At 39.4% G+C, this 20,448-nt stretch overlaps 1 protein-coding gene across 2 annotated transcripts in view; it reads right to left on the bottom strand.

Annotated features, from left to right (window-relative positions):
- Positions 1-20,448, bottom strand: part of LOC122554179 (divergent protein kinase domain 1A-like) — a 55,030-nt gene that overhangs the window by 11,299 nt on the left and 23,283 nt on the right. The window contains exons 1-3 of one of the 2 annotated variants that reach the window (XM_043698811.1): positions 19,090-19,167; positions 11,528-11,662; positions 515-622 (exon numbers count right to left, since the gene is read on the bottom strand). In XM_043698811.1, the coding sequence (XP_043554746.1) occupies positions 515-622; positions 11,528-11,662; positions 19,090-19,095 (249 nt within the window). In that variant the 5' untranslated portion in view covers positions 19,096-19,167. Of the gene's footprint in view, positions 1-514; positions 623-11,527; positions 11,663-19,089; positions 19,168-20,448 lie in introns of those variants that run through there. The other variant, XM_043698810.1, reaches the window with a different exon arrangement.

The raw sequence follows: 20,448 nt of genomic DNA on the forward strand, positions 1-20,448 counted from the left end.
TGCATTTAAAGCAGAGCTAAGAGCTAAAATGGCCATGTTTAGTGACAGAGTAACAAAGATGTGAATTTTTGATGACATCCAAAGTCCATATCTTAGAGTTTAAGTTTGTATGATACTGTACAGTTTGCTGAATCTGACAGTAAATCATGAATTAAAAGTTCAGATTTCACAGGAAAAATCATGTAAAATCATGTGATTTGAAACATTACAGCAAAAGCAATGACTTTTTTTGCTTTAATGTTTTTGTTGTACATGTAAACTTGTCATTGTGTATAATAATAAAGTAAAAGACAGATTAAATGTAAAAAAAAATGTTCTACAGTCCAGTTCTTGACAACCAGTTAAACAACCATCTTCCATAATGCTAAAACATGTCAATCAGTGATGCAGTCAACTAACATGACCTTATTGCTCCAAAACGTAGTATTTGCAATACATTCCTTAAAACATTTTAAAAATTAGCAGTGTGCAATCTTTAACAATTAAAATGACAGATTTCTTGCCATGCTCTTACCTGATTGTTAGGTTTATTAGAGAGGCACTTGCCAAAATAAAGAGTGCCCTTATCACACAAGCTGCCACATGCTGATCCATCAATAATTCCCTTCTTGTATTTATCACACTAGAAGAGAAATAGCACAAGACTGTAAGATCCTTTCAGAAGTGTATTCACAAAAAAGGAGATTCTCAATTTTACACACACTAGATAAAGGATGGCAAGACCAGCCTTAATTTCCCTTTGCTGGGCTATTTTAGAGTCAACCACCTTAATGTATACTGGGTGTAACACATAAGACTGTAAGAAATAGGAACAGGAATGGGACATTTGCCTTTCAAGCCTGCCATTAAATAGAATCATGGTTAGCCAGACCAGACTGCAGATTTCTTTCCCTAAGGCACATTTGTGAATCAGATGGGTTTGCAGATCTCAAGGAAAAATCATTTTCTCCGGCAAACCATTCTGTGTATAATCACACTATTATTAATATCGTCTTTTTACCATGCTTTAGGAAACATTATGTTTCTTCCATTGTTTCTGATTATTCAAAAATTGTATTACTGCTGTCCCCTTAGCTACCATCTCCCTCCATAACAAATATTAACACCAGGTCTGCTAAAATTTCAACAATCTGTAATTGACATTTTCTCTGATAATCTTTACCACATCAAATAACTATACTTTAAAAAGTACTCAGTTGGTTACAATGAACTTTGCAATACTATAATCATAAAATTTTAAGGTGCACCTTTTATGCAATCTTGATTTTTTAATAATTAACTTTACATGGCTGAGGATCAGCTGATCTTTTACAATTTCTCCTTTATGGTCCTTCTATATTCCTTCGTTCTCCGTTGCACTTCCTACCTGACACCTGTCATAGAACACAGAACATTACAGTGCAGTACAGGCCTTTTGGCCGTCAATGTTGCGCCGACCTGTGGAACCAATCTGAAGCTCATCTAACCTACACTATTCCATTCTCATCCATGTGCCTAGCCAATGACCAATTAAATGCCCTTAAAGTTGGCGAGTCTACTACAGTTGCAGGCAGTGCGTTCCATGCCCCTACTACTGAGTAAACTAACTACCTCTGACATCCATCCTATATCTATCACCCCCCAATTTAAGGCTATGTCCCCTTGTGCTAGCCATCACCATCTGGGAGAAAAGGCTCTCACTGTTCAACATAAGATAATCAGAGAGTTAGATATGTCTCAATTAAGTCGCCTCTCAACCTTCTTCTCTCTAACAAAAACACCCCCAGGTCCCTCTGCCTTTCTTTACAAGACCTTCCCTCCATACCAGGCAACATCCGAGTAAATTTCCTCTGAACCCTTTCCAAAGCTTCCACATCCTTCCTATAATGCGGTGACCAGAACTGTATGCAATACTCCAAATGTGGCTGCACCAGAGTTTTGTACAGCTGCAGCATGACCTCATTGTTCCGAAGCTCAATCCTCTACCAACAAAAACTAAGACATATATGCCTTCTTAATAACCCCATCAACCCGGGTGGCAACTTTTAAGGATCTATGTAGCTGGACACAAAGATCTCTCTGCTTATCTACACTACCGAGATGGTCAGGGAGCATCCAAGGAGTAGGAAAATCGACACTTCTGGCAAAAGCCCTTCATCAGCCCTGATGAAAGGCTTCTACCAGGAACGTCAATTTTCCTGCTCCTTGGATGCTGCCTGACCTGCTGTGCTTTTCCAATACCACTCAATCTAGACACTGACCTCCAGCATCTACAGTCCTCACTTGCGCCTACACCACAAAGAATCTTACTCTGCATTCCTGTTACTTCTTCCAAAGTGAATCACCTCACACTCTTCAGAATTAAATTCTATTTGCTACCTCTCAGCCCAGCTCTGCAGCTTATCTAAGTCTTCTGTAACCTACAACATCCTTATTCACTATCCACAACTCCAAGAACTCAATAAGGTTTGAGAAGCATGACCTACTTTTCACAAAACAGTGTTGACTATCCCTAATCAACTTTTTCTTTTCTAGATGATTATAAATCCTCTCTTATAAACTTTTCCAACACTTCACCCACAACTGAAGCAAGGCTCACTGGTCCATAATTACCAGGGTTGTCTCTACTTCTCTTCTTGAACAAAGAAACATTTGCTATACTCCAGTATTCTGGTACTATTCCTGTCGACATGAAGATGACAAAGATCAAAGCCAAGGCTCAGCAATCTCCTCCCTGGCTTCCCAGATGCACACTTGTTCTTTTTTCCCTTAATTTCTATCTTCTGCGTCATTCAAGGAGCTCCAGATTTGGCATGTTTTGAGAAGATTTGTAGCTCAGGTTGAGGTTCTGGCTCTAGAAACAACTCTAGATTTGTTTTTTTTCCTGCCTTTCCCATATGAGGGAACACACTTCTATTGTATTCAAACCCATTTTCTCTTTAAAAGGTAACCCATTCCCACCAACCTGTCATTCCAGCCAAGTTATTTTTGCCTCATCGAAGGTCCACTCTTGACCAGTTGATTTTTCTTACTCTGATTGACCATTGTCCCAAACCTTTAGATATAATGACCACTGTCTCCTAAATATTTTCCAATGATACTTGATCTACTTGGTCCAACTCATTTCCAAAATCCAGGTCCAACTGTGTATCTTTCCTTGTTGAACTAGACACATACAGCTGTCAGAAATTCTTCTGAACACAATCTTGCTGTCCCTGCCCCTTACACTATCAATATTCCAGTGAACACTGAAAAAAATTAAAGCCAATTATCCCTATTTCATGATGTTTGCATCTCCTTCTAATTTCCCTCAAGATGTGATTTTCATTCTTCCCACTAACTGGTGGCCTATAGGCTACACTATACAATATTATTGCACTCCTTTTGTTCCCTAGCTTCAGATTAATTGATTCTGCTCATGAATGCACTGGGACATGTTTTCTCTCCTGTAGTGCAATGCTGTCCCTAACTAATATTGTCACCACTTCTTTTTTTTTTTGCTTTTCTGAACACCGAGTACTGCGGAATATTTAACACTCAGTCCAGACATTCCTTGAACCAGACTTCTGTTATTACCATGGCATCATGTTTCCACATGGCAAACTGTGTCTGTTAGTTCTCAATCTTAATTATCACACTCCGTGCATTCATATAAATGCACAGTAATCTTGATTCAGACTTAACTTGCTCCGTTACTCCAACTCACATATTAACATGAAGCAAAGTTACAACCTGATCCACAACCTGAGCTACAAATCTTCTACATGTGCAATGCGCTCAAACAGACAGACAAAGGGCACATGACTGTCATCCTGAACAGAACACAGTACACTGAAAAAGCAAACACACTACTCATAGGTACCAACATCTACCAACAGGTGGCGATGGACCAGACTCCACAGCAAGAAAACCGTATTACAGCAACCCGAGGAAACTTCACAAGACAGGTGAAGTTAACAAGACAGACCCTCAAATAACGAAACCTGAAGGATCCAATATCGCTACGGATTACCAAAGGTACATAAACAAGGGGCCCCCCCTCTCAGACCCCACAGTCTCACTTCCCGGTACACCGACATACAGACTAGCAAGGGAACTGCAACGTAAACTGAAATACCTAGTAGAAGACTCAAGCAACTTTATCCACTCCACCCAGGAATTCCTGATCAAGGTAGAGGAAGAGAAGGTCAGAGTTTCCTTCGACGTGATGGTCCTATTCACATCAATAAGCACCACCCTAGCAGAAGAAACACTGGCCTCACTGCTAGAAGAGCCAAAGACACAAACACCTGACAGCAGCAACTCCATCAGCAAGGATAGCATCCTCAAACTAGTAGACCAGTCTCAAACAAATAAACCTGTTGGACCATAACCTGATATTGTGCGAGTTTGACCTTGTCCACCCCAGTCTAACACCAGAATCTCCACATCATTCAGGCAAAGGGAAATGTGTGGCTTGAGGGATGATGTACACGCATTCCTCCATTTCCATAAGCCTTCCATTTCTAAGAACTCCCATGTATGATGAAATTCAAAAGAATGGAGTTCATTAAAAATAAGTTAAAACGGTTAAAAATATAATTGAAACTCAATTTTTGTCTATGAATACTGACATTTGTTAGTTTTTGGTGCAACTAGGAATTTAAAATCCTGTGTCCATGAACTCACGAATTGATGATACGGGGAGGGTTTCAGATTTTTGGGACATGGCAATCAGTTTCGAAAAACGAGAAAGCTGTTCGGAAGAGACTGGCTTCACCTGAGCCTAAATGGAACTATTCTTTTGGTTGTGTGTGTAAACAGCGTAGTGAGGATAGATATGAACTTGTAAGGTAGAGGGTGCATTGATAACTGGGCTTAGTTTTCAAAGTACTAGTGAGAGCAAAAGAGGGATGGTGAGCGGACAGAAGGATGAGGAAAGGTTTAAGTGTTGAGAATCAACCAAAGAAATGGTCAACTCCTAATGAGCAATAAATAGATAAAGGCAGGGTTAAATTTATGTATTGAAATGCATGGAGAACAAACTTGGGGAACTGGAAGCAGAAACTGCTCGATGTGTATTTGACAAAACAGCATTGACAGAAACAGGCTCATGCCAGAAAAGAACTGGATACTGGTTTTTAGTAGAAACAGGGCGAGTGAAAAAAGCATGGTATCTTGTTCAAGATAGAACTCCTGCATTAGAAACTATATGGTCAGAGGTACAGGAAGGGAGCGGTGACTTTATTGGATATTTATTACGGACCTCCAAAGTGGGAACAAGACGACAGTATTTGTAGGCAGATTATGGAAACCTGCAGGACAGGTCAGGTTGCGATAATTGGTGATTTCAATTACCCTAGGGTCAACTAGGAATAAGGTAAAATGGGACATGGAAGGAAGAAATCCCTGCAATATGTGCAGGAGAACTTTATGGAATAGTGCATTTCTGCCCTACCAGGGAGGAAGCTGTACTGGATCTTGCCCTAGAAAATCAGGCAGGTCAAGCAGAGCACATCCACATGGGTGTGCATTTCAGAAATAGCAATAATAATAAAATTAAATATTAAGTTGGAAAAAAATCAAATCAGTCAAGGATTAAGAGCCCCACTGGAAAACAGATTTCAGGGGTCAAAGTTGAACTGGAGGAAGTTGATTCAAAACGCATTTTGATGGATGAAGTAGATGAAAAATGAGAGACTTTCAAAAGGAGAGAGATGAATCGAGTCCAAGGTAAGTACATACCCATAAAATAAATACAGGGTACCCTTAGCTAGAATATCCTGAATGACAAATGATATTGATGAGAAAATGAGTAAAAGGAGACAGATAATGCATACTGAAATAATAATGTTAGCAGTATAAATCAGAAAGAGGATCTCAAAATGCTAGAGAGAGGCCAAGGCTGGAAAAAGGAAGACTAAGAGGAAGCACGAGGAAAGGATGGCAAGGTTGCATTAAAACAAATTCTACACTGTTCTTCAAACATATTAACAGTAAAAAATTAGCTAAGGATAGAGTGGGTCCCAAAGAAACAAGCAGGGTAAACTGCTCACTGTCGCAAAGGCATGACAGAGGTACTAAGTGAATATTTTGCCTGTCTTAACCAAATTAGAAAATGTGGGTATTGAGCAACTGAACAGTATAATGAAAGATAAAGAGGTGCTAAAAGGGCTGGCAAGACTCTAGTTGTAGATGTCACCAGGCCTGGATGGAAAGCATCCTATCGGAGGTAAGAAGGTGAATTATGGAGTCATTGACAGAAATTCTACAGGTCTCTTTGAACACAGGATTAGTCCCTGGGGACTGGAGGATTGCAAATTTGACACTATTGATTAAGAGAGAGGAAAAGGATAGCTCACAAATTATAGACCTATTAGTTTGACGCCAACAGTGCATAAACTGATGGAGGTCATAATATAGGCTAAGATAAACATACACTTCAATAAGGTAATACTAGACAGTCAACACGGCTTTATCAAGGGTAGGTCATGTTTGACAACTTTAATGGAGTTCTTTGAGGAGGTGACACATGCAGTGGATGATGGTACGGTTGTGGTTTGGACTTTATCAAATGCTTTCTTACAGTGCCTGGTAGGTTCATTTGCAAGTTGGAAATGTTTGGGATTAATGGGTCCTTGGCAGCAAGAGGGAAGGTATAGATGGGTATTTCTCAGACTGGAAATGAATCGAAAATGATGTACCAATGGATTGGTGTTGAGACCCTTGCTTTATTTTTGCTTTATATAAAATGATTTGGAGATGGATGTTGTGAGCAAAATCCCTTAAATGTATAGATGATACTAAGCAAGGGAGAATAGCGAATTGCGAGGATGATGCTGAGCAACTTGAGGGACATTGACAAGTTGGTCAAATAGGCAGATACCTGACAGATGAACTTCATTGCAGACAAATATGAGGTGATGCATTTTGGTTGAAAAACAAACCAATATAGGCTCAAATGGTACAACTTCAAGGGGAGTACAGGAGCAGAGTGACACTTAGGGTTCACATGCATAATTCTCTAAAGGTGACTAGGCAAGGTGCAACAGTTGTTAAGGCGGCTTACAGGATCCTTGGGTTTATGAATAGAGATACAGAGTATAAAAGCAAGGCAGTGATGGCTCACCTGCACAAATCATTGGTCAAACATTTAGAGTATTGCTTTCAGTTCTGAGCACCTATTTAAAGAAGAATGTTGAATCCCTGGAGATGGTTCACAGGAGATTTACTAGAATGAAACCAGGAATTATGGATTTTCAATACAAGGAAAGATTTGAGAAATTCAGCTTAATCTTCTGTGTTCCAAGGCGAATAAGAAGTGATCTTACTGAAGTGTTCAAAGTTATGAACAATTTTGACAGGGTTAAAGAGGATATTTTGTTTCCACTAGTTTGTAAGTCAGTAACTAAGAACCACAATTTCAAGCTTGCCAACGAGAGAGCTAGGAGTAAGTGGAGGAGAAATTTCTTTACTCAGTTGTTAGGATTTGGAATGTGCTACCTGGGAGAGTGGAGGGGGACTCCATTGGAGATTTCAGAGGTAAGTATTTGAAAGCGATGAATTGACGGGGGCTATGGAGATAGGGCTGGAGAATGGGACAAGCTGGGTAGCTCCTTGGGAGACAGTACAGGCATGATGGGCTAAATGACTTCCTTCAGTGCAACAATTCTACACACCCATGACTGACACCAGGAAGGCAACATATCATCTACTGCCACAGAAATGGCTGCCGATGGGATTTCAAAAGTACAAGACATTCTTGATGTAAAGCTATAATGTGTACTTTTACATCCTGTACAAACATTAGATTTTATCTTGCAGCTCTAGTGGAGTGGCAGAGAAGATTTCCAGAGCTCTGCACGCTTGTTTGGTGCTGTGAATCACTTACAGAAGTAAAAGCTGAAGGAAAAAAGATCTGAAACTTTTTGGTGACAAGAAATTATGTAGTTCCAGCACTTTTACGGTCTGCAGTGAATTCAAATTATTTTTGGTCATTTCAAATAGATGGAATCAACAGACTTCGAGTTGGTAGAAACATTAGTTTTCCCTTTATTATCTCCTTTATGATCAATCCATTTCTATACAATCAAATAATTAGAACATTTCAGCATTTAGCTTAGTATGCTTAATACAAATATTCCACTAGAATGGTATCTTTGACAACTTATTCATAAATCGATGTCAAAATTGTACAAACAATACAAATTGGTTCGAATTGCGCATGACATTAATGTGGGCCTCCCTAATTTTCTTAGCAGCAAATAGCATAATTGCTTTGACAGAGCACTTAGTTGTCAATTTCTGGTGTGTGATGTTCTCGGTTCCTCTATTTTCTCTCGATGCTTTTCGTCAGCACACACCTTGAGTTGTTCAGTGGCTCAAGGAGCCTGCTCCACTATTCAAGCAGCTCATGTCTGAACTTGTATATCAATCTTCTTAAATCTTTCCTTATTCACTGATGGACGCTAAAACAAGATCTGGGCAGGGATTTGGCATGAAGAACATTCACATTCCAAGGTTTTGTTTACATGATCCAGTAAAATACACACTAACACTGCTTTGAGATCATTTCTCCTGGCTAACAAGTCCAGAGATCGGGATCATCATTTGGGATAAGGGGGCATTTAGGACTGACAGGTGGAGAAATTCCTTCACAAGAACGTTGTGAATATTTGACATTCTCCAGGCAAGAGCACCTTGAATGCTCGTTACTAGAGTGCATTTGAGATTAACTTTTGGTGACTAAGGTAGCAATGGTCATCTGCTGCATACTTATTACATGCTAAAATGACAGTGGAGCTGGTGGTGACTGAAAATTTTCCTGCATTGTTTCACTGAAAACACTGAACCTCAGGGGACTGCCAGCAGAGACAGGCCAATAATTTTTGAAAGATGAGTTGTTTCTATTCAGTAACAGAAGGGCCACTGAAGACACATTTGGAGGGAAGGACTCAACAGTAACCACTGTTCCCTTGCCTCATGCAAGTACACTATTTAGTTGGTGGAACAATCTATGGCCAAAGCTTCAATTCTTCCTCACCCCTCCTCAGGGCAAATCTGCTCCCTTTAGGAAACAACAGGACAAGAGACTGGGGATCTCGTGATAAGGCCAGTGGCTTTTTGTATAGACTTAATACCAGCACACACCGAGGCACATAACTCTTGCTTGGATGTCATCAATAGCGTTCATAAAGAGACTTGTTCATCTTTCCTTGTATCACATGCCGGAGATCTAAAGACTTATACTTTAAACAGCAACATAGAGTGGCTGACCAACATATCGGTCAGTTGAGCATAGTATCACTTGAATTTAAATGCAACATTATTTCATATCTGTCACAACGTTCCTACAATTCACTCCATTACATGACTGCATGGGAACGTTTTACTCTTACTTTCCATAGTGCAATCTGAGGTGGTCTGTCTCCTATGTAATATGTGGCATACATACATAAATAAAAATAAATGCATAAATATAGTTCCCTTTGGACATAATTAATGATATTTTGGGTCAGGTAAATTAACACATTATGGTTAGTATGCAAACGGTTTGCTGTGAACATGGTGTCTTGCTAAAAATCTGGAATTTAGTGCAGGACAATTTCTTTTTCTTTTAAAAATATGGTTTCCATTTCCTGTATGGCCATGTAACCAATCCAGTGCTACCATCCTTATGGTCTTCCACTTTCAATAGATTTGAGCAGCTGTGGCTGATGATTCCTTTCATAAGTACTCATGTAGCTTTGCATTGAAACAGACATGAACAACTGCAGGGCATGTTTTGGTGGGTAAACCACCAACCGTGCTATTTGTGGCTCTTCGTCCTTGCTGCAAGCTACATTCAGTGTCAGTGCTTCCTTTATAAAACCTGGTTGATGCAGGCCTGTTGCACACAGAGATATATCTACACAGACATGTGCTGGCAAATTCTAAATAAAAATGCCATTGTGCACAGCAAATGCATGCTGATCCATACCCCAAAGACAAATATCAAGCAGATAGCACTTCCTGATCACTCCAGATGGTTCCCAGGTGGTGGCAATATCATGCTGATTAACCTTGAGATAGAGACAGAATATATACATAAATATACAAGACTCCTTGTTAAAATAAAGTCAAGGATATTATTTCATATTTTAATAACCTAACTAGCATACATAAAAGAATATTTACTGTGTTCATGTGTGCAGAATCAAAGCGCTTAGCTAAATGAAAAATGGCAAAAAATTGGGACATTATTGCAAGTTTTCTCATTGATTAATAGGTTCTCTCAAATTCATTTTTAAAAAAATAATTCCAAGAAATAACATGCAAGCAATGGGATAGGTAAAGAAAATGATGTAACAAACTTACCTGAACAACTGGATAATACATCCAAATTTGATGTAGAACCAGACTGTTGTGAACCAATGAGAATAGGAAAAAAAAATCTAAACATGGAAAAACCTTAATAAACAAAATCATAAATAAAATTATGTTATAATGCTAACACACAAAGACACTGAAGAGAGAAATGAGAACAATTCAAGATTTATCAAGAGCACTCTCAAAAATGCTGAGGAATAAGTGTGCTCACATACTTTCTCCATAGGGACAGAGAGGTGTGGTCTGTCTTACTCTTCTTTGAACTGGTATTGTTAAAACAACACTCACCAACAGATGTCTACACTTCACTGAAGTTGTACTTTTTCCAGAGAAAGCTTTGATACAGCCTTTTCTCAAATGAAACAGAAACTTGGTAACTTAGCACACATTGTTGTCAAGTCTGCTACTCAGCAGATTGACCACACAGCACAGGTATACATATAAATTGCTGCAGAGACTTTAGTAACAATAAATATACACAAAAGTTCAAAAACCATAATTTATTTGAAGAAATTGATGCAGCGTTCTATTTGAAAGTTTTTTGTTGTACAGGTTACAACAATGGCTTTGTTGGCTTGATTTTTTATATGCAGAAGCATGGGGAAGACAAGAAAGGAAGCCTTCAGATTCAGTGAATAATATGATGCAACAATGGTCATAGAAGTAATTTCAGCACTTCAACTAATTCCAGGTAAAGCACCTACTTAAACAAAACCTCTACGTAATTTTCATACAATTTTTGCTGTTCCAAGTAATGCATTCTGTCCATATTATAATATGGGTTTTTGTAGGGCGTATGTGTTTACAAGGACCTGAAACATCTATAATAAGTACTGATGAACATACAACTGAAAAGCAGTAAGAGACTATGTGGCTGTTAACTCTACAAGACTAAAAACATATTTTAGAAACAAATTTATTTCATAAATCCATGTTTTAAATTTAATGACAGGCAGAGAAAGAACTACTGCATAATTCACACAAAAATTTCACTATCTTTACATTTCACTATGAAGATGCTAATTATAAAGCAAACTTTTTTCTATTACTAGGAGACATCTTTCATTTAGCATTTGAATTAATACAGAATGATTAAACCATAAAAAGGGACAAAATATTAATTTACCTTTTAGATGTGACAATGTGATACAGTTAATACATTTAAACCAAACAGCAGATGCTATAGAACAGAAATACTTACAATTATTTTCTTGCAGTCATGGGCCCGACACAATTCTGTATGAGTAGAATACTGGACATATATTACCCAACTCCCAACAAATACTGCAAGCCATGAAAAGAAGAGGTATTTGACACGTACACATGGCAAGCGGGCCTGTGGGGACAAAAAATGGCATATGTTGCATAATTATTAACCTCAAAACAAATTATGCATGCTTCAACATCCTAAAACAGATTTCCTTTTAAAAACATACAAACTAATTCAGTATCACAGGTATCCAATGGTTTGGAGTTCAATAGATATCAGATTAATAGAAATTTAAAAATAATCTAGAAATAGGAAATGACGATGACCATATCGACTGTTTGAGAATGTGTATAGGGTCTGAGCAGGTTGGGAAAGAGTTAAGTTTTGAGTTTTGTGAAACAAAAAAAGGTTCAATTAGCATGACTCAGTTCAGATAAGAATTTACAGTGAACAATGAGGTGCTGGAGGCAAGGGTAGTGGGTTAACAAGGTGGAAAAACATTCGTTATGTAAAACCATTTAACAAGATGAAGAAACATTCAGTATGTAAAGTCTGTTAACAAAGTCAAAAGTATTCATTCTGTAGTGCCAGTTAACAAGGTTAAAACATTCATTGTGTAACAGCAGAAGGCTTAATCTTTACTCCTGACACTTGCTGATTGTAATGGTCACCCAATCAATATGCATGTTGCCTTATCTGGATGCTCCTCCCTGCAAGGTGACTATGAATTTCATTAAGAATTTGCTGTTCAAGAGAAGACTGAGAACTCATGTCTCTGTGCACATGGGCATTCATTCAGTCTCCCTCTAGACCCAGAATAAAGTTGTAGGAGGTAAAACTAGACTGCATCTGAGCATTTTACTTTGACTGAGACATGAATGGGATGACATGTTGCGCCGGCTTCTTGTTCACTTATTTTCTCCTGAAGGGAGGGTATCACTAGCAAGACTTGAATTTGTTCTCCATCCCCAAGTGCTCTTTAAATTAGCAAGTTGCTAGGACTGATCTGTTGTGGGGAAGGTATCAGGAGAAAGTGAGGACGACAGATGCTGGAGTCGAGAGCGTGGTGCTGGAAAAACACAGCAGGTCAGGCAGCATCTGAGGAGCAGGAGAATCGCTTCGAGCATAAGCCCTTCATCAGGAAGGTATTAGAATCAGACGGTTATAAATTGGATTCAAAGAAAATCTCAAAAATAATTGGGAAAAGTCAATCTAGTTTTGATAAACGGAAAACCATGTTTAACTATTTTTACAAATGTTTTCAAGGAATTACATGGACTATGGATAAAGGGGAGCTCATTGGTGTACAGTGTTTAGATTTCCAGAAAGCACATGAAAAGGTGCAAAGTAGGATTCTTTGGTGCAGGAAATAATAAATTAACATGTTAACATGGATGGAAGATGGATTGGCTGGCAGAAAGCACAGTATACATAAATGGGTCTTCTTCAGATTGATGTACATTCTCATAGCCTCATCCAAGGGATTGGCATGATAGCAAATGTGCAGATGCTAAGATAGATAGCTAAGTATTTTGTGAAGAAAACATTACAAGGACGCAGACTAATATAGGTACAGTATAATGTGGGAAAATGTGAAGTTATTTACTTTGGCAGGAAGAAAATAAAAGCAGAATATTAATTAATAACTGCACAATTCTGACACACAGAGGGATCGAGATGTTTAATGCATAATTTACAAAATGTTTGTATGCTGGTGTTATAAAGTGGAGGTTTGCTGGTGTTATAAAGTGGAGGTTGACTCCCCTCAGACCTAAAACTGAAACACTTAAAGAGGAGCACCTCACCCTACAATGTGTAAAGAGAATGTGAAAAGTTGTGTAACCTGCTTTTCAGCAACCTCTAGTAGTTAAATAAAGTAAATTGCTGATATTCACCTTAAAGTTAACAAGTTACAATTTAGCTAACTAACAGTGAACAAATTAATTAAGCTATTAACAAATCAGATAAATCCCTTCTAATTACTAACTATTCCAAAATAAAACAAGATTCTAATGGTATGCTGTTTCAATAAATAAAAATCCCACTTATAACAAAATTAAGAATTTAGTGTCTCAAAATTCCAGCCAGGTAACATGTCTTCTGGAATGTTCTGTGCCTTCCTCTGTTGAGTCCTTCTATTAGGAACGCTTTCTCAGATTCTTCTGTCAGAAACACCTTTTCCTCTGATTCTTCAAGGTTGGTTTCGTTATTATTTAGGTAACGTTTTCTGTAATACCTAGATGAATGAGAGTGTCAATTTCTCTCAAGAGAACAGAGCGCTGTTAGCTCTGGGATATTTGTCCAACTGCCCCCTTTTTTTATACTCATGACGATGTAACAATATTCCTTACATAGGATTGGTCCTATGTTGTCAAAACCAGATTTAAGTTGAATAGATTTTTGGCATCTAAATGCTTGGTTAAAATTGACTGGCTGAATTCAAAACCTTTTGTCTTGATAAAAACTGCTACTTGGCCAGCTAACTGTACCTTTTGATACAAATGTTTCAGTTTGCGTTCCCTGTGCACTTGCAAACCCCAAAGCTGCTCATAGACATCCATTTTAATCTCTAAGCGCAGAAAAGAACACCATCTTTTAAAGAGACCAAGCAATGCTTTCCCCATTTTACAAACACTAAATTCTAACTTTCTGCCTCCCAATCTACAATTACTCTACCCAACTTCCCAACACAGGTATAGCAAGGTATAGCAAGTGATTGAGCTGGCTAATGGAATGCTATCCTTCATTATGACTAACTGAACAAAAACGTAAGGATAATAATTTTAATTTAGACAGGAAATTGATGAAGTCACATCTTGAATATGGTGACCAGTTTTGCTCCCTTTAAGGAACAATGTAAATTCATTGGAGATAGTTGAGACAAGATTACTGCATTCATACCCAGAATGCAGGAGTTACCTGAGGAGCAAAGTGTGAACAGATTGGGCTTGCTTCTTTTAGAGCTTAGAACACAGAGTGCTGACTTGACTGAAGTGTGTAATATCTTGAATGGTCTTGACAAAATGGACATGAAAAGGGTGTCATCTATTGTCAGAATGTACAGACTATTTGGGGTCACCTACCTCAGTTAGCTGGACATCTAATTTACAATGTAGAATGATACCAACTGCACGGGTTCAATTCCCGCACCAGCTGAGGTTATGATTAAGGACAATCCTTTCCAACCTCTTCCCTCTTGAGGCATGGTGACCCGCAGGATAAGCCACCAACAGTCTCCTCTCTCCATAATGAGTGCACAGCCCTAATGTCTGGTGAGATAATGGTGAATTTACCTTACCTTTATCTTTTAGAGAACTACTTGGCATTGTTTCAAAAATTAAGATTCACTCTCAGAGAGGTACTATTTTCCCCCTCAGAAGACTGTGCCTCACAAGGCATTAGATGCAGGGCCATTAAATAGTTTTAAAAGGAGAGTTCTTTTCAGTTAAGAGACTTCAAGGTTAAACTGGGAGGTAAATGGGAATGTGAACTTTGGGACACAAAAACAGACCAACCATAAACTTATTCAATGGTGGAATAGGCTTGAAGGGGAGAATGGCACACTTCTGCACCTAATTCATAGGAAGGCAGAAAGCAGTTAAAAGTCAACTACATTGCACAAGGTGCAAATCACTTGTAAGCCAGGCCAAGTGAGAATAACAGATTTCCTTTCCTAAAGGAATTAGTGAACTGGATGGGAATGACAATCTACAATGGTTTCACGGCCACCATAACAATATTAGCTTTGAACTCCACATTTGTTTGTTGAATTTAAATTCCACCAGCTACCACAGTCGGATTTGAAGTTGTGTTTCCACAGCATTGTACTGGACCTTTCACACAGGTATCTAACATAGCCTTAGTTATATTCAACACAGCAGGAAAATTTTTTAAAACAATCTGCAGCCCTGTGCAATAGAGAATTTCTGTTATCCTGAACCTATGTCCCTTCTTCCAGATTCCCCAACCATTCAGTGCCCAGCCTGTCATGTCCCTTTAAAATACTGCATTTTTGAATGATATCACCACTGATTCCTCTAAGGGCAAAATAATACAAACTCAAATTTACTTAGCCTTGCAACATAAAACAACTCTCCTCCCATGGACCAATCTAATGAACTCTTGCTGAACTGTCTCCAATGCAAGTAAATTCTTGCTTTAAAATATTGAACTGTAGTTGAGAAATGACCACACCAAAGCCCTGCATAATTGTAGCAAAACCTTACTTGTGCAATTCAATCTCCTTGGAATAAAAGGTCAACATGTCATTTATCTTCCTAATTGTTTATTGTATCTGCATGTTAAACTTTTAAGTACCCAAGTATTTCTGAGCATAATTATTCAGAAGTTTCACAGTTTTAAAAATTATTTTACGTTTCTACTCTTTGCAACAAGAGAATAACCTCATTTAGGCATATTTTCCTCCATCTGCTGCCTTGTTGCCTACTCAATTAATCTGTCTATACCTCTTTTATAGCTGCTGTGCAGCCTCACAGCTTGTATTTGTATCTAGTTTTGTATCATGTGCAAACTTGAATATGTATTTTTTATTTCATGTACACAATTAATCAAGATTATAAATAACTGAGGCACCAACTTTGCTCCTTGTAGCACTCCAATAGTCACAGCCTGACAGCTTGAAAAAGCTCAATACTATACGAGTGTAGTGCCAGTGTCCCTGCTGTTGGGCGAATACTTCCCTGGTTCAAATCCCACCTGCTCCTAAGGTGTGTAACAATGTCTCTGAACTGGTTGATTAGAAAATAAATATTCCAATCTTGGCTTCTTATTCATTAACCAATCATCAATCATGCTAATCAATCATCAATATCAACTCCTACTCCAGAGCCCTTATCCTGGATATAAACCACTTGGAAGTCACCTCATCGAAAGCCCTTTGGCAGTCCAAGTGCTCCATATCTATATGTATTTAGAATCCTGAAGAGATAGGTCACTGTTCCAATGGTTGAGCATTCTAGAATGAGGGACTTAGATATGGCATCAAATTAAGAGCAGGAAATAAAAAAGGTTTTTATACAGAGAACTGAAATTGTGGAAGGCACTTTTTTCTCATGTACATATCCAATGAAATGTAGACCTGCCAGCATAACATCAGTGATGGTTAAAAATGAAATTCCCTACTAAAAAGGGAGGGGAAAAATACTAGAAACAAGAACTAGAAGATATAATTCTAAACCTGCAAAAGAACCTTCCATCGGCTGAACAAAATGCTACATGCAATTATATTGTGAGAGATACTGGAGAGGATGCAGAAAATATTTACAATGATGGTACCAGAGGATACAGAAAGAATGGTTCCTTTTGCAGGAGAGCATTGCTATAGGCCGTTAACAGTATAAACTTCCTTACCTAAGTAATGGCGGTAATGTGGAACTTGGTATTAAAATGACCCGTGAATTTAAGTCAAAAGTCTAGACAATCACATAGAAGGAAAAAGCAAACAGGGAGGAGGCTGGAATGTTGACTCGGCTGACAGAGCGAGAACTGCAGACGGTGGTGATCAGAGTGGAGTGTGGTGCTGGAAAAGCACAGCTGGTCAGGCTACCCTCCCCTCCCGGCACAATCTCCTGCCGATGCAAGAATTGCAAAATCTGCACCCACACCTCCCCCTTTACCTCTGTCCAAGGCCCCAAAGGAGTCTTCCACATCCACCAGAGATTTACTTGCACTTCCACACATCGTTTACTGTATCAGTTGCTTCTGATGTGGTCTCCTCTACTTTGGGGAGGCAGGACGCCTCCTTGCAAAGCACTTCAGAGAACAGCTCCGGGACAAAACACACAAAACCCCACCACTCCGTGGCTGAACACTTGAACGCCCCCTCTCACTCTCCCAAAGACATGCAGGCCCTGGGCCTCCTCCATTACCAAACTTTTACCACCTGACGCCTGGCAGGAGGAACACCTCATCTTCTGCCTTGGGACTCTCCAACCACAAGGGATCAATATGGATTTCAGTTTCCTCATTTCCCCCTTCTTCCCCCCCCCCACCCCCCACCTTATTCCAACTCGGCACTGCCCTCGTGACCTGTCTATCTTCCTTCCCATCTATCCACTGCACCCTCCTCTCCGACCTATCCCCTTCACCCCCACCTTCATATACCTATTGCATTCCCAGCTTCCTTCCCCCCTCCCATTTATCTCTCAGCCCCCTTGGCCCGCAAACCCCATTCCTGAAAAAAAGAGTTTATGGTCCAGACGTTGATTCTGCTACTCCTCGGATGCTGCCTGAACTGGCTGCGCTTTTCCAGCTGCACACTCTTGACTGCCAACTCAATTGGCTGGGCTAAAGTATTCTGCTTCTGTGCTGAATATCCTACATATGCAACTTTAATTAAAGGTCAGTGGGGAAAATAGATACATAATCATATAGAATAGAAACAGACCCTTCGGTTCAACTAGTCCATAGCGACCATGTTCCCACCTGCCTGCGTTCAGCCCATATCCCTCCAAGCCTTTCCTATTCAGGTATAAATCCAAACATCTTTTAAGTATGTGAATTCTACCTGCATCCACCACTTCCTCTGGCAGTTCATTCTACACTCACCATTCTGCCTAAAATAGTTGTCCCTCATGTCCTTTTTAATTCTGTAACTAAGACTCATAAGCTGTTTTCAGAAGGGATTACATTGACATCATCTTGGTTCATAATATCCAAAATGTATCAATAGCAATAGGAGAATTTATTTTCTTAAATAATACTTCAGCATAAACTAGTCAGCCAGTGGTGTTTCACACACTTGGTTAGCTGCTCGAAATTCGTGACAGAGTAGGTTAAACACTGATCAGGGAACACAAGGCAGAATTATGCCAACGCACAAAATGAAAGCCCAGTGTAAAGCCAATATGCAGATTTTTGAATTTATGTATGTTAAAGTAGACTTAGCATTTAATGTCAAATTTTCATCTTTGAAAAATGGCGAGCTCCTGCGTATATTTATGACAGTGGTACTTTTATACTACATTGTGGAAATGGTATTTCGTACTTTGCTTCAAACTTACTTATACGTACATACGCGGAGGGAAATCAGGATCAATTATCTGAATAGCCAATGCAAATTATGGTGATGGTGAACAAAATCCAGCCAAGGCAAAGGACACAACAAGGCGCCCTGAACATAATTCTTTCCAGATAATGCTGCAAAGTTTTAATACACTTGCCTCAGCGGAACATGTTGTGGGAAGCTGACTTGTGCTTTGTGCCACTTTTGGCTGCTTAAATGCAAGATTAATGCTCAAGCTGAAATTACCATTTTATTTTAGCTAAGGCATGAGCTTCAAATTGCAAATGCAGACCATAAAACAAAAGGGGTGCTCAAATTTGCAAGAGTAAGAACACATGTAAAAAGTGACAACTGTTGTTAACATTTTATCTGTTTGACCAGGACTAAACATCGACAGAGATCTCTTCAAGAACAAAGTGGAGGGCACCAGAAAGAGGGGTCACATAAATGCATGACATACTACAAAATATTTTCAGACAATCTACCACAAATGCAAGAGGATGGCAAAAAACAGGTAAGTGTGACATACCATCATGTAGCTTTAAAAGGTCATTTTGTTCTGGTTTCTTTTGAAGAGAGGTTGGGAGGCAGAGGTATGCAACAATCTAGGGTAATGTAAACAGCTTGGGAGGCCTTGCGTTTTTAAAAAAAATGCAGACTGATTAGGTGTGGCTAGCTCTCTCATATCTAGATCTCTGGGTTTTGACTTTGTTAGTAGCCTCAAAAACTATTTATGTCGCAGCGTTGGAACCTTCTGTGAAGATCTCCTGGCTGCTACTCTCACTGAATATTCTTTGTGCTTTTTTCCTTCCAGGACAGGAGAACTGCATGTGAGAATCGGTGTCTGACTTTTCCTTCTTGCCAAGGAGCATGTTTATGGGACGTTTATTATATTGGAATAGTTAATTTGTAATAATTACTGTATCTGTTATACTGTTAGGTTTCCAATAGAGTTTACACATTCTCATGGTGCCTGCGCAAGTTTCCTCCCACAATCCAAAGAGGTACAGGTTAGGTGGATTGGTTATGCTAAATTGCCCATAGCATCCAGGGATGTGCAGGCTAGGTGGTTAGGTATAGGAAATGCAGGGTTACAGCGATGAAATGGATCTGTGTGGGATGCTCTTCAGAGGGTCACTATGGACCCGATGGGCTGAATGACTTGCTTCCACACTACAGGGATTTTAAATCATACTCTTAAGTACATCAGGGTAATAGAATGCAGAATGTAGTGTTACAGAGAAGGTGCAGAGAAAGACAAACTCTATGACAAGTCCATTCAAAAGTCTGATAACAGTGGGGAAGAAGCTGTTCTTGCGCTTTTGCCCGAAACGTCGATTTTGCTGCTCCTTGGATGCTGCCTGAACTGCTGTGCTCTTCCAGCACCACTAATCCAGAAAAAGAAGCTGTTCTTGAATAGGGTTTTCAAACTTTGCAATTTCTGCCTGATGAAAGAGGGTGGAAGAGGAGGGTGGGAGGGGTCTTGGATTATGTTGGCTGCTTTCCCAAGGCAGCGATAAGTACAGAGTCAACGGAAGGAAGGCTGGGTTGAGAGATGGGCTGGGCTGTGTTCACAACTCTAATTTCTTGCAGTCTTGGGCAGAACAGTTGCCATACCAAGCAGCTGAAATTGATACAGACTATGGTACATTTATAGAACAGAAGAGTCAACAATTCGAGCTTAAGCTCTTCATCAGGAATGAGGGGTGGTCCAAGGGGGCTGAGAGATAAATGGTAGGGGGTGGGGCTGGGGAAAGGTAGCTGGGAATGTGCAAGGTAGATTACGGTAGGGGTGAAGGTGATAGATTGGAGAGGAGGGTGGAGCGGATAGGTGGGAAGGAAGATAAACAGGTAGGACCAGTGCCAAGTTGAAAGGTGGATCTGGGAT

Source organism: Chiloscyllium plagiosum, chromosome 11 (genome assembly GCF_004010195.1).
Source record: "Chiloscyllium plagiosum isolate BGI_BamShark_2017 chromosome 11, ASM401019v2, whole genome shotgun sequence".
Classification (NCBI taxonomy): domain Eukaryota; kingdom Metazoa; phylum Chordata; class Chondrichthyes; order Orectolobiformes; family Hemiscylliidae; genus Chiloscyllium; species Chiloscyllium plagiosum.